The 14,803-nt window shown below is 36.6% G+C and overlaps 1 protein-coding gene across 2 annotated transcripts in view; it reads right to left on the reverse strand.

Moving 5' to 3' along the window:
• The window catches only part of AP3B1 (adaptor related protein complex 3 subunit beta 1), a 303,905-nt gene that overhangs the window by 225,077 nt on the left and 64,025 nt on the right, over positions 1 to 14,803 (reverse strand). For both annotated transcript variants that reach the window (XM_025387269.1, XM_025387270.1), the window contains exons 4-6: positions 6,991 to 7,086; positions 6,217 to 6,377; positions 4,396 to 4,462 (exon numbers count right to left, since the gene is read on the reverse strand). In XM_025387269.1, the coding sequence (XP_025243054.1) occupies positions 4,396 to 4,462; positions 6,217 to 6,377; positions 6,991 to 7,086 (324 nt within the window). The remainder of the gene's footprint in view (positions 1 to 4,395; positions 4,463 to 6,216; positions 6,378 to 6,990; positions 7,087 to 14,803) is intronic.

Here is a 14,803-nt window from a genome sequence, read left to right on the forward strand (position 1 = left end):
AAAGATGCAAGTAATCTGTAAGTACTAAAAACAGAAAATGAAAATCAAAACAATTCAACTGGTTAAAATTACTGACAAAGAAATATAAATGATGAAACAAAAGGAAACAACACAACACTTCAAAATGAATTAAATGCCCTCAAAAGAAGCGTTTGAAAATAGGAAATATAAATATAAATTATAAATGTTTTAAAGTTATCATAAATTAATAAAAGAACTCAGGATTGAGTGACACCAGGAAAGAAATCAAGACGGCAAAAATAATCAGGCATGAAGACTAAATTGCAAGGTGTCCTTCGAATAAAATTACTGAATGAAAATTTAAAAAGGGATATTAAAGGTAGAAAAAGAACTAAAAAAATAAAAATGAGATAAAGAAAGAAGTAAAGATGTTTAGAGACACAATGGCTGGAATGTAAAACAGGCAAAGAAGATCCAATGTGCATAAAATAGGAATCCCTGAAGAAGAAAAAAAATAACAGAGTTAATATTTAAAATTATAATCTTTAAAAAAAAAAACCACTTTGCTAGAGATAATATAAATTCTGAATCTACATTCTAAAAGGACTCAATGAGTACCAAGGCAAAACAATTGACCCATATCAAGAAATCCTGAAGCACCTTGCAAAAGTACTATATTTCAAAGATAAAATCTTCAGGGCCAGGCATCTTTCTTAATGCAAACACAATGTAAGCATTTCCTTTAGCCTGAAACAAGGCAAGAATGCCCACCATCTCCACTAGTATTGAACACAACTGCAGTGATGGAATGCCCACCGTCTCCACTACTATTGAATACAACTGCAGTGATGGCACTAAACAATATAATTAGACAAGAGAAATTAGAGTTCTAGGAACTGAAAAAGAGGAAGTAAAACATCTCTATTTGCAGATCTGATTCATTCTCTAATTTAAAAAAAAAAAAAAAAAAAAGAGAGATTTAGGCCGCTTGCTTCTGCCTCAGAGTTGGCGCTGTCATGGCCAGTCAGTCTCAGGGGATCCAGCAGCTGCTGCAGGTTGCTGAAAAGGGTGTCTGAGACCTGCAGTGAAAGAAACGGAGGCAGAAGCAGACCAAAGCAGCAGCTCAAGGTGAAATTGAATAATATTGCCTGCAAAGGGAGAAAGAGTTCAAGGCCAAGGAGGCTGCTGCCCTGGGATCCCAAGGCAGCTGCAGCACTAAAGTAGAGGAGACCCAGTAGAAGAGAACCATCCGGAAGTAGTTTAGGCAGAAGAGGGGTGAAGTCTTGGCCTTCTTCTGCGACATCTGGTAGTCCATTCCTGCTAGTGGTTAGAACAATGAAGTTAACCATAATATTAATTGTTTGGACCACTTTTAGTTACTTAATCAAAGAGAACAGAATTCAAGAACTTGTTACATGTTACTACTTGGTGTACTAATAATCATTTAAAAGCAAAGACCCTTTGTCATGCAAAAAAAAAAACCAAAAAAACCAAAAAACAAAAAACCCCCAAGGAGGATGAATGAGGAAATTAACTCAAACAATAGAATTCAGTAAAAAAGAATATAAAATTTATCATTCAAAAAAAATCAATAGCTTTCTTACATACCAACATAATGAGTTCAAAGATATAAATAATTGAAGCAATTTTGATTTACCATAGCATTAAAAAAAAAAAAGACTAAAGACAAAAACAACTCTAAACAAATAGTTAACTCTAATTATTAGGCCCCATGCTACTGTATACCCCACAGAGATATAGTACTAGCAATTCTGAAGCAATAGTTTCTCTGCATTCTGGGACTCAGTAAAAATGTAAATAGATTGTGGAAATAGAAGTCGTGGTTCTTGTTTTCTTTTTTGTTTTTTCTTCTTCTTTTTTTTTTTTTTTTTTTGTAGAAACAGGGTTTCACCATGTTGCCCAGGATGGTCTCGAACTCCTGGGCTCAAGGAATCCATCCACCTTGGCCTCCCAAAGTGCTAGGATTACAGGCAAGAACCACGGTGCCTGGCCAGAGCCACATTTCTTAAAGTTGAATAGGAAGTTACAAATATAAAAAGGAAAGAGGCTAGAAGGAACTCTGTGCTATACCACCAGAATTACAGGTGTCAGTAAAAACTTTGTTTTTTTACTATAGACAGAAAAAGAAATATGTATTAAATTTTTAAAAAATAAACATATAGCATATTACACTTTAGGAAAAACGAGTGCCTCACAAAGGGTAGGCCACCAAAGCCCCCAAAGAATCTACCTATGAACACTGAGCATGAAACCACTGCATGGGGGTGGGGGAGACATTAAAAACAATACTACACACTTAATTACTGTTACCAAGAATGTAACAAATTAATTCAACAGTCATTCAACAAATATTAAATACTTGCGATGAACAAGTATTCAATATTTTTTTCTTTCTAGTGTATTTTGGAAAGAGACATTTCAATTTTACACAGATATTGTATTCTTTACATTCCTTTTTGAGTACTTATTTCTTATTTGGAATTTTTAACAACATCCTATGTGGTTGGTGTTAGGAACTGTGCTGAGGGTTTTATATACAATAGTTCTTTCTTTCAACACAAACAGTAAATTTATAAATTAAATATTACAAACCCTACAAATCTGGAGACTAAAACTCGAAAAGAATTGGTACATATACTATGTGGCAGATGCTCAGACATTAAGCCAGTTCTACCTGATTCAAACGCTGCTGTTTTTACCTATGATATGCTGTATCCTGTCTGGGAAGACATGCACATATTATACAGACAGAGTTCATTCCCAGGCCACCCAATGAATTTCTCATAGTCTATAATGTAGCAGAAATGATGGTAAACCTCATTAAAATGAGAGATCTGCTTCTTGTAAATCTTACTGTTCTCCATGGTACTTAGTCAATCTCTTGCACTTATAATAGAAAAAAAACTAAGTATTTTTTGAAATTATTAAAATCAAGTTAACCATAATATTAATAATATTGACTTCATATCTGGCAGATAGCATGCCTGTCATACAGAAGACAAAAAGGAATCAAATTGCTTTTCTCTGTTTTCATTTATAATCAATCTATATTTGGTTACCTCCTACGTTATGCCAACTATGCATAGAAGAAATGCAATAATGATTTCTGGTATACTACAGACTAACAGATATTTACTAAATGGTCTAGGAAAGAAACTAGAAGTATAATCTCCAAGTGTAAGACAATATTTTCAAAAATACATAGTGAAAAAAATCATGAAAAGAATTAAAATGTTCACTAGAACATATTCACTTAATCTAAGAAAAAGCTGTAAAGGAGAAAAGAGGAACAAAAAGGCATGAAACATATAAAAGCAAGTAAAATGAGAGCTTCAAATTCAACTATATTAATAACAACATTAAGTGTGAATGGATTAAACATTCCAGTTACAGGCACACATTGGCAGATCAGATAAAAAGACAAGAGCCAACTACGCGCTGTCTATGGAGACATACATTAGACGCAAAAATATAAACAGGCTGAAAGTAAAAGGATGGAAAAAGATATATAATGGAAACAGAAACCATAAAAAAGCTAGAATAGCAGGCAAAACAGACATTAAAACAAAAACTGTTACTAGAGATGAGGAACATTTTACAATGACAAAAGGAAGATTAAAAAAATTATAAACATATATGCACCAAACATCCAAGCTCCTAAATAGATGAAGCAAACACTGACAGAATTAAAGAGACTTCAATACCCTATTTTCAATAATGAATAGAAGAAGTAGGCATAAGATCAGCAAAGTAGAAGATTTGAACAACACTAAAAAACAGATGTTGATAAAACAGATGTCTATAGAACACTCCACTCAACAACAGCAGAATACACATTCTAATCAAATGTTTATTGAACATCCAGGATAGATCAAATGCTAAGCCATAAGCCAATAGCTACAGCTACATGGGGCTAGTGCCTACTATATTAGATAGCTGCTATGCATAGATAGCACATACTCCCTGATGATAGCATCCTAAGATGACCTGGAATCCTTTTCCTCAGTAGTTTCAAAACATAAAAAGTGGGTACAAAAGCCCCATCTAAGATACTAATACACTAAAAGCCCCATCTAAGATACTAATACACTAGTAACTCACATCCCCCATGAGTCACCTCTATTCCTTGATCTTACCATGTTAACCACTTAGCCACAGGTTAAACAAAAATATTTTTTTCCCAACTTGCCTTTTTTCAGATTCTGATGAAGAAACACTTAATGATCTAAAATTCCAAATGCAATCTTTCTCATTACATGAAAATTTTTGTTCTTCAAAAATAGGCCTGTGTGCCATTAATATTTATACCATTTTGAAATCAATAAATATAACTATATAAAATATATAATGGTAAATGATACTATGTAAATAAAGCACATTTTTACTTCAAAGACATAAAAAGACATTACTTACTGTGCTTTTATCTTTCAGAAGTTTTTCAATTACTTCAATTAACATTTCCTTCTGCTCTGGATCAAGGCTAAAAAATATAAAAAGAACTTATATTAATTTTTTCCCTTTAATTCTAGCTTTAAACAAGCTCACCAATTCAAGGATGTTGAGAAACTTTTAAAGAGGGAAAGGAGAGCAAGAATTATTATAAGTTAGAAATAAAGAAAAAACAAACAACGTAAAATGGGATGGTTTTTCTCATGAATGTGTCCTAATCTTTCCCTCTAATATTGTTCATATGAACTAAACCAGATATCAATGGTTTAGTTAAGAAAGTACTGAAAGAATAAGTTCACTTCTAAAAGAGTTGGAAACTTTCAAGAAAGTAACTAAGTAGATAAAACCACAAACTCTTTTTTCAAATGGGAGGAAAAAAATAACAAGACAGCAGTCATTATTTTACTATGGATACATACTTGCCAAAAACAAATATGGAGAATTTCCAAATAAGAATTTTATATCATACTAGTTCAATGATGGAGACATGCCTATCTGCCAACTAAAACTAAGAAAAATAAGAGGTAGTAATAAGATTAAAACATTTGAGATAGAATACTAACAGACCATAAGCTCAAGGCAAGGAGAGGCAAGCATTGAGGCTGAAATATAGTGAAGCCCAGTGATAGGACTTCTAAATCATTACAGTGAGCATGCATCTTATCCCATAAGTTTATAAGGAGAAAAGGTGAGTGAGAAGCATGATAAAACTTTGTTTGACAGTTAACATAGGAAAAAAAGTTTTCACTTTTTACAAACACATATATTTATTATTAAGCATTATAATTATCTGGACAAACTTTTTAATTCTTTCAAATTTCAGCTTAAGTCTTCCTTCTCAAAGCAGTATTTCACTACCAAACCCATCTCATTACATCTTTACTTTCTGGTAACAAAATATGATAGGTCCCTGTCCTCTCAAAGACATTGCTAGTGTACCTTTGTATATACATATATATCAAGTGCTAATATCTTATTCAGTTATAGATTGCCTTTAATTATGGCATGCCTTTGATTTTCTTCCGCAAATACATGATATGCTATTCATAATTAAGTGCCACATCCTCTACTGTTTTCATACATCTAAATACACCTAGCATGATACTGTGAATACAACATCAGAAACAGAAGAGAGTCTCAAAAAGCTTGAGGAATAAATGACAGCCAAAAATAATACCAAATTGTTGTAGATAATTCTATTTGGACAGTAAATTTTCCACAGAGATCAGGGCATTGTGCAATATTGCATAACATTTCTAAAATATCACACAGATATGGTATAGCACTATATTTCAAATCACTACACTTTTTTAAATTACTTAATAAAATAGCTCTGGAAAAGAATTAGACAAGGAAGGGAGCAGCAGGAACAACGATAGAAGGGAAAACAAATATAAGTGAGTTGAGAGGATCACACGCTTAAGATTCTACCGTAAACAGGAAAAACAAAATCTCAATTTTCTAATAATACAAGCATATGTGTACATGAGATAGACTATACAGATGAGAATTCAAATTCTGATTATTCTTAAGTTGTAAAATCTATAAATTATCACAGGCTCTAACAGCCTCACAAATAAAAACCTGCATAGCATCTCTACAGCCAAAACAAAATTAAAGATGTGTAAGGAACGTTTGCAGCCGGGAAAATACCATCATACGGTCACTGGATTTACTTAGTATAAGAATGGGCTAGCTAAAAGAGCTACTAAAATAAGCCTCTGTGGTCTACAACATTCCATGTAACATTAGAGATCTTTTGTATATTGTTAACAATGCACCTACCTGTATAATTTTTGTATTGCATGGGCTGCATTCTTCCTAACATATGGTGATAAGTCAGCAGAAGCTTCCTTAATAGCAAGCATCATGATAGGTACAATAATTGGCACTCTAATACTTGACAGAACTCTCAAAGCACTTGCACGAATTAGTTGATTTGGGTCCTAAAAACAGTGCAAAAATATTCACCAAATTTTCAACTTTACAATATTTCAAAGACATCTTTAAGATGTAGTTAATAGGTGCTTAAAGGGTGTTATAGAACAATAGCAAAAGAAAGCTACTTAATTTAAAATGAACAACTAGTATATGGGAAGGCGAAAAAAAGACAAATAAATAAATGTTTACTTCTTTAATAATGTTTTAAATAAAAGTAATAGTTATAATTCTAGTTGGTCATTTATTACTAAATATGCTGGGTTTTTATACTTAAATAATAATAAAATGCTGCAGGTCGTCAATTTCATGTTTAAAAATGTCTGATAACCCCCTTCACACACTTTCAACAACTAGTATAATGATAAACAGTTCTTTGAAGCATGAAAATAATTATATTGAATATAAACAAACATACAGAAGCTGCAACATATACAGCAAGGTTTCAGTTGGTTATATAAATTATTTTCTAAGTGTATTGAGTAGGCACTATAGGAGGCCTTTAACTCTTTCAAGACACTACTGTGCTATTTAGTGGACTATTGCTCCACTTCTTTAAATGACACACTTTCAACTCTGCAGAAACCTTGTAGCTATTTGCCTACCCACTCCATTATTTACCTTCAGAGCTCGCTGAAAAGTGCTTATGGACAGGAGGGCAAGATCCTGCTGTTCTTCAGCATATCGAACCAGGTAAACATATACCAACTTCTTGATCTGTTAAAAAACAATCATTTATTTGTAGCCAGAGTGAAAATTTAAAACTCAGTATTTGCTATACCAAAATCCATGCTCAGTTTTTCTCAAGTAAATAACTGAATCTGGTCACATCTTAGATTGTAAAATAAAAATAATATTTTGTGGGATAATAAGTAGCAACAGAAAAAGTCTTTAAAGTAATCATTTTAATAGTCCAGTCCACAATAGCAATAGCCTATAAAAGTGCCCCTTCCTCTTGAAGGGAATTAAAAATCCCTCAGCAGATCTCCTATAAGAATATTAACTAGGCCGGGCGCGGTGGCTCAAGCCTGTAATCCCAGCACTTTGGGAGGCCGAGACGGGCGGATCACGAGGTCAGGAGATCGAGACCATCCTGGCTAATACGGTGAAACCCCATCTCTACTACAAAATACAAAAAACTAGCCAGGTGAGGTGGCGGGCGCCTGTAGTCCCAGCTGCTCGGGAGGCTGAGCCAGGAGAATGGTGTAAACCCGGGAGGCGGAGCTTGCAGTGAGCTGAGATCTGGCCACTGCACCCCAGCCTGGGCGACAGAGCAAGACTCCGTCTCAAAAAAAAAAAAAAAAAAAAAAAGAATATTAACTAAATTATATAAATATTTTCAAAATGAGGGATGAAAATAAAAGAAAGAAGCTAGGCATGGTGTGCACGCTTGTAGTCCCGGCTATGCAGGAGGCTGAGGCAGGAGGATCACTTGAGCCCAGGACTTAGAGGCCATCCTGGGCAACATAGAGAGACCCTAGCTCTTTAAAAAATAATAAGAAAGAATTTAGGCCCCGACCACTAACTATATGTTACGGGAACTTGTTTCCTCATCTGTTAAAAGAGTCCAGAGCCCTAACTCTGATTTTTATGGTAATACTCACATTTCAACATGCATTACATGATATTTTCAGTCCAGTAAGAATAATGTGTGACTATTAATACCAATTTAACGTAATAAAAATTCAGAAAGACTGGATGTGTGTTCTGAAAACAGTTTTTTGGTTTTTGATTTTTTTCTGAGACACTGTCTTGCTTTGTCGCACAGGGTGCAGTGCAATAGCACAATCACGGCTCACTGCAGCCTGAACCTCCTGGCCTCATGCCATCCTCCCACCTCAGCCTCTCCAGTAACTGGAACTACAGGCTTGCATCACCACACTCGGATTTTTTTTTAGTATTTTATAGAGACAGGGTCTCCCTGTGTTGCCTACCCAGGCTGGTCTCGAACTCCTAGGTTTAACTCGTCCTCCCACCTCAGCCTCTCAAAGCACAGGGGTTACAGGCATGAGCCATTGTGCCCAGTCTTGAAAACAATTTTTACAGGCAATTTAATCACTAAGTTTACACAAAATTATGAACAGAAAAAAACAAAAACTAGAATTTGAGTTGAAATGTATCCATTGCTTCCTTCTAGCACTATTTATAACCTGTATCTACCTTCTCAAATATCTTCACATTCCTGATTATCCTTCAAAGATACCAGCATAGTATATACCTAAAAGGTATGTACTTAGCCAGGCACAGTGGCTCACGCCTGTAATCCCAGCACTTTGGGACGCTGAGGCAGGCAGACTGCCTGAGTCCAGGACTTCAAGACCAGCCTGGGCAACATGGTGAAATCCCATCTCTAGTTTAAAAAAAAAAAAAAAAAAATTAGCCAGGCATGGTGGCATGTGCCTGTAGTCCCAGATACTTGGGAGGCTGAGATGGAAGACTCACCTGAGCCCAGGAGGTCAAAGCTGCAGTGAGGCAGGATTGTGCCACTGCACTCCAGCCTGGGCAACTAGACAGAGACTCTGTCTCAAAAATTTTAAAAATTTAAAAAAAAAAAATTTTTTTAATTTATATACTCAAAGAACACAGGAAATGACGAAAAAAGTTGGCGATCGCTGGAATTGGTGCTGGAAATATAAAAACAGTACTATACTGGATCGTATTTCGAGTCATACTGATCAATCTGGACTACTTTAGAGACAACTGTCATGACCTTCCTTCCTTGTACCCTAATTTCTCATGAAACATAACAGCTTTAAGTTCCTCTGCCATCCTGTTTGCTCCTTCCTAAACTCACTCCAATTTTTTTCAGCGTGGCACTATAAACTGCAAATAAAGTCTAAACAGAGCGAACCAGACAAGAACTTGCTCCAGATGAGGTACTTCCACCGATACAACTAATTCTTCATTAAAACCATACACCTTTTCCAAATGTACTGCTGACCAAATCAAAATCAAACTATCCTCATGGAATTTTTTAAAAATTCCTTTAAATGAAAGGCAAAATCTTCCATTTATCTAAAGAAATTGTCAACGATTTAGATTCAACGCATCTTGGCACCCTGTTAAGATAATTTGATATGATAATTTCATAATCCAACCTATTTCTCAATTCATAAGTACAAATGAAAACTTCATGAGAAAACAAACTTTGTACATCTTCATCGTTGATAAAAATGTTAAACACAACCATTTTAAGTTTATATCAATCCATTCATCTATACTATATGGACTGAGTTATAAATGAAATGAAAATCTTTTTGCCAATTACTCTTCAATGTTGAATGGCTCCACAAAACCTTAAAACAAAATCTAAAGCTCTTAACCTAGTACTCAATACAGTTTATAATCTGTTCGAAACCTCCTTTTATAGTCAAACAGAAACAGCCCCAAATATAACTTGCACTTTTCTCTCAATCTCCACTCAGGTTATCCTAAGTTATCCCGCGTCCCCAGGTTCCACTTACTAAAATCTTCCACAAGAGCAAAAATTAAACAATAAAGAGTCCTAGTAGACGAACAGTAAACAAATGACAGTTCATCCATGTAACACTATACTATTCATCCACTATACAAAATTAAATAAATCTGTAGGACATTGAAAATATGTCCTTGTGGCCAGGCATGGTGGATCACACCTGTAATCCCAGCACTTTGGGAGGCCGAGATGTGTGGATCACCTGAGGTCAGGAGTTGGAGGCCAGCATGGCCAACATGGTGAAACCCCATCTCTACTAAAAACACAAAAAACTTAGCTGGGCATACTGGCCCATGCCTGTAATCCCAGCTACTCGGAAGGCCGAGGCAGGAGAATCATTGGAACCCGGGAGGCGGAGGTTGCAGCAAGCCAAGATCACGCCACTGCACCCCAGCCTGGGTGACAAAGCAAGGCACCATCTGAAAAAAAGAAAAGGAAAGAAAGGAAAATAAGTCCTTGAAAAAGGCTTTTTTTTTTTTTTTTTTAAAGACAGAGTCTCGCTCTGTCACCAAGGCTGGAGTACAGTGGCGCAATCTCAGGGCTCACCGCAACCTCCGCCTCCCAGGTTCAAGCAATTCGCAATTCTCCTGCCTCAGCTTCCCGAGTAGCTGGGATTACAGGCACGCACCAACACGCCCAGCTAACTTTTGTATTCTTAGTAGAGATGGGGTTTCACCAAGTTGGCCAGGCTGGTCTTGAACTCCTGACCTCAGGTGATCCACCTGCCTTGGCCTCCCAAAGTGCTGGGATTATAGGTGTGAGCCACCGCACCTGGCCTAAAATTTTTTAAAGGTGTAAAACAGTATGCATTGTATGATCTCACTTCTGTATTAAAAAAAATAGATGCCCACATACTATATTTCATGCAGTCTAAGATAGACCACCAATTGTAAAATATACCATTATGTTATGGGCCACAAAGGAAAGAACAACAACAAATGAACAGAAAACACCACCCATCGTAATCACCACCAGTTGTCAAGTTAAATCCCAACTGCAGAAACTTTAAAATAGCAAACATATGTCTTAGAATGGACATAATATGGTAATAATAGCAAATCCTTATATGTAGCATTAACTACATGTCAGACACTGTTCTAAATGTCTTACTTAAATTAACTCATTTTATCCTCACAACTCAACAAACAAGTATTTATTCTTACTTTACAGATAAGAAAATGAAACACAGACAGGGTAAGCAAGTTGACCAAAGTACTGTATCTATTAAATAGAAGAGCTAAGATTCAAGCCAAGTAAGCACAAAATTCAGAAATCTATACAATAAAATGTTAATAGTCACTATCTCTGTGCGATGGTATTAACCAGTGACTTTCACTCTTTACATCTTTCCATACTATCTTAAAAGGAATATTAATTACTTTGGGTTCAGATAAAACAATAAAGGTATTTCATAACAGGGGTGAATCTCATCTTTCCAGATGGCCTTCAAAACAAAATAATAGTGCTGTGATTCTTATAATACTTTAAATTCTTTAATTATAAAAAAATTTCAAATTGGTAATATTTTTAAGTTCCCACATTCCTCAGAGAGACGCATTTTTCTGTAGCCTTGGCAACGTGTAGCCACAACTGTTTTAAACCTGTTCAACAGAGCAATAAAAAGGCACCTGAATGAACAAGTTTTCTCAAGTCAACCAATCTGTGACAGCCTCTTGCTTGTGAAAGTTAGCCAGTCAGGAACAACTGCACTCCCATACACCCACCTCTGAGTGCCAATCAATCAAGAGCAGTCTCACCCACATGACCACACATCTACAGATGATATCAAACCACTTAGGACCCTGAAAGTCCATGAATCCCTGAAGACTATCCTTCCCAATAATCCACAATAATATCAGCCATCTCTATGCCCAGAGAAACTGTGCCTAAAAAGCATAGTTGTCCCTTGCTATAGTAAGCAATAGTCTTGTTTCAGATATCATCCTTCAAAACAACCTACTGAAAAGTTCCAAGACTAGTTCACTGAGGCCTCATATAGCCTTCATTTACGTTTTATTCTGTCTTTTTTTTTTTTTTTTTTTTTCAGACAGAGTCTTGTTCTGTCTCCTAGGCTGGAGTGCAGTGGCACGATCTCAGCTCACTGCATCCTCTGCCTCCTGGGTTCAAACAATTTTCCTGCCTGAGCCTCCCGAGTAGCTGGGACCACAGGTGCACGCCACCACGCCCAGCTAATTTTTGTATTTTTAGTAGAGACGGGGTTTTGCCATGCTGGTCAGACTCCTCATGAACTCCTGATCTCAAGTGATCCACCCGCCTTGGCCTCCCAAAGTGCTGCGTGAGCCACCACACCCAGCAGCCTTCATCTATGTTTTTCAATTGCTAACATTACAATTACAAAATTCAGGAAATGTAACATCAATGCAATCCTATTATCTAATAAATAATCCATATTTAGAATTTCTCAATAACATCCTATATTTATAGTATTTTTCCTGATCTGGGATCATGCATCATATTTAAGTTTTCATGTCTCCTCAGTCTTCTTTCACCTGGGGAAGTTCCTCAGCCTTCGTTTTTTTTTTTTCTTTTTCTTTTCTTTTTGAGACGGCGTTTTGCTCTCGTTGCCCAGGCTGGAGTGCAATGGCGTGATCTCAGCTCACCGCAACCTCCGCCTCCTGGGTTCAAGCGATTGTCCTGTCTCAGTCTCCCGAGTAGCTGGGATTACGGGAGCATGCCACCACACCCGGCTAATTTTTGTATTTTTAGTAGAGATGGGGTTTCATCATATTGGTCAGGTTGGTCTTTAACTCCTGACCTCAGATGATCCACCCACCTCGGCCTCCCAAAGTGCTGGGATTACAGGCATGAGCCACCGTGCCCAGCCTAGCCTTTCTTTTCTAAAAGTATCCTTGTCATTCTGGCTAGTATTAACATTAATTAGGAAATACAGAATATGAAAGGAAAACTGCCTGCGACAGCTTTTGTTCTTCACCTCAATCTGCTGTAACTTTCCAGCCAGAATTTAAATGTGAGGTCCTACATCTACATTACATTACTCGTTTAATTCTCATACCTATCCTAGGTACAATTATCCCCCTCTAAAGATGAGGAAAGTAAGGCTCAGAGGTTTTTTTTTTTTGTTTTTTTTGTTTTTTTTTGAGACGGAGTCTCGCGCTGTGTCACCCAGGCTGGAGTGCAGGGGCGTGATCTCGGCTCACTGCAAGCTCCGCCTCCCAGGTTCACGCCATTCTCCTGCCTCAGCCTCCGAGTAGCTGGGACTACAGGCGCCCGCCACCATGCCTGGCTAGTTTTTTGTATTTTTAGTAGAGACGGGGTTTCACCATGTTAGCCAGGATGGTCTCGATCTCCTGACCTCGTGATCCACCCGCCTCGGCCTCCCAAAGTGCTGGGATTACAGGCTTGAGCCACCGCGCCCGGCGGCTCAGAGGTTTATATAACTTGCCCAAAGTCACAGAGCTAGCAAGTGGCAGGATCAGGATGCAAACGGGCATGTTCCTAACTACTACATGTTGTGGCCTATGACGGCAGTCCTCAGGTATTTCTATTAAGGTACCCCAACAAAAGAGGAGACAACTCTTCCCCAAAGAGCATCTGAAAACCTAGTGTAAATTAAACCATTTAAGAATAAAATGTCCTTAATAGAGGCTCTTACCTTTTAAGGCAGGGAAAAAATCATATTTTATTTATAATATATACATTTATAAAAGAAGAATGCTTTAAATCACTGTTTTTTTAACCCCAATTGCACATCTTCTCATTTGAAAACAACATCATTGTAGTATTATTATAAAAAAATCCAACAAGAAATTTACAACTGTAGTAAAAGGTGGTAATGACTCCATTCCATAGATCCCCATCTCTATTATCAATGTACTTTCCATCTATATTCACAAGTAGACTCTTTACACTTTCTTGGTTTAAATTAGTGCTTGTCAATCTTCAGAATTTTTCAAACCCAAAATACACATATTTGTGAAACACTGTTCCTTTAAATGATGACTTGGAACCAAGTGATGTTACACAAGAATACAAAAAAATGGTTCCAAAAATAGATACTAGTTTATAAGATGGAAACCAAATGATTCAAACTATAATGTTTCAGATTATATTTAAGTGTAAATATAAGTTTTTAAAATTCTTAGATCACAGTTTTAGAAGCACTTCTCTATTTGAGGATAGGATAGATAGCTTTTTCCTCAACTAGATTTTAAAGTTCCTAAGAATACAGCAATGGTAGAAAGCAATTAACACGTGATTGACTGATTAACAGCAGTCAATATATCAAATATATATCAATGTATCAGCAGTTGACTGACTGATTAACAACACTTTCAATATATCAAATCAACACATAATATGTATTTAACTAAGTAATTTCTCCCATCTGCCTGGGAGTGAACATGAGACTATTTAGTACAACAACCATTCCTTATTCACCTGCATATTACAAGGACCTATCACATTGCTTGGCATACAGTAAAAGATCAGTACTTATCAGCTGGATCACATTCCAGACCAACTGTAGACTGAAAAAAATTAAGACATTAGAGTACTCTATCTAGGATCTAACTTCCCACACCAGTGGGTATAATTCATTGAACAGCAAAGTATAGAAAGACACCAACATACTATGAGGAAAACAACAGGCATTGGAAAGACTCCCTCCAAAGCCTTTAACTTGTTAGTTTGGTTGTTTTTTTGGTGTATGTGGGTGTGTGGGGAGGGGTGTGTGTGTGTTTGTCAGTGGGTGGGGGTGGCGGTGTGGGTGTGTGTTTAAAGATAGATAGGGTCTCACTCTGTTGCCCAGGCTGGCCTCAAACTCCTGGGCTCAAGAGATCCTCCTGCCTCAGCCTCCCTGGTAATTGGGACTCTAGGTGCACACCAACACAGCTGGTTTGGTTTTTTAAAATTTTCTTTTAAAATACTCTTTCTCTTTACTAATTATATTCAGATTTCACTCTACAGTTCTCTGGAAAG

Source organism: Theropithecus gelada, chromosome 6 (genome assembly GCF_003255815.1).
Source record: "Theropithecus gelada isolate Dixy chromosome 6, Tgel_1.0, whole genome shotgun sequence".
NCBI lineage: Eukaryota > Metazoa > Chordata > Mammalia > Primates > Cercopithecidae > Theropithecus > Theropithecus gelada.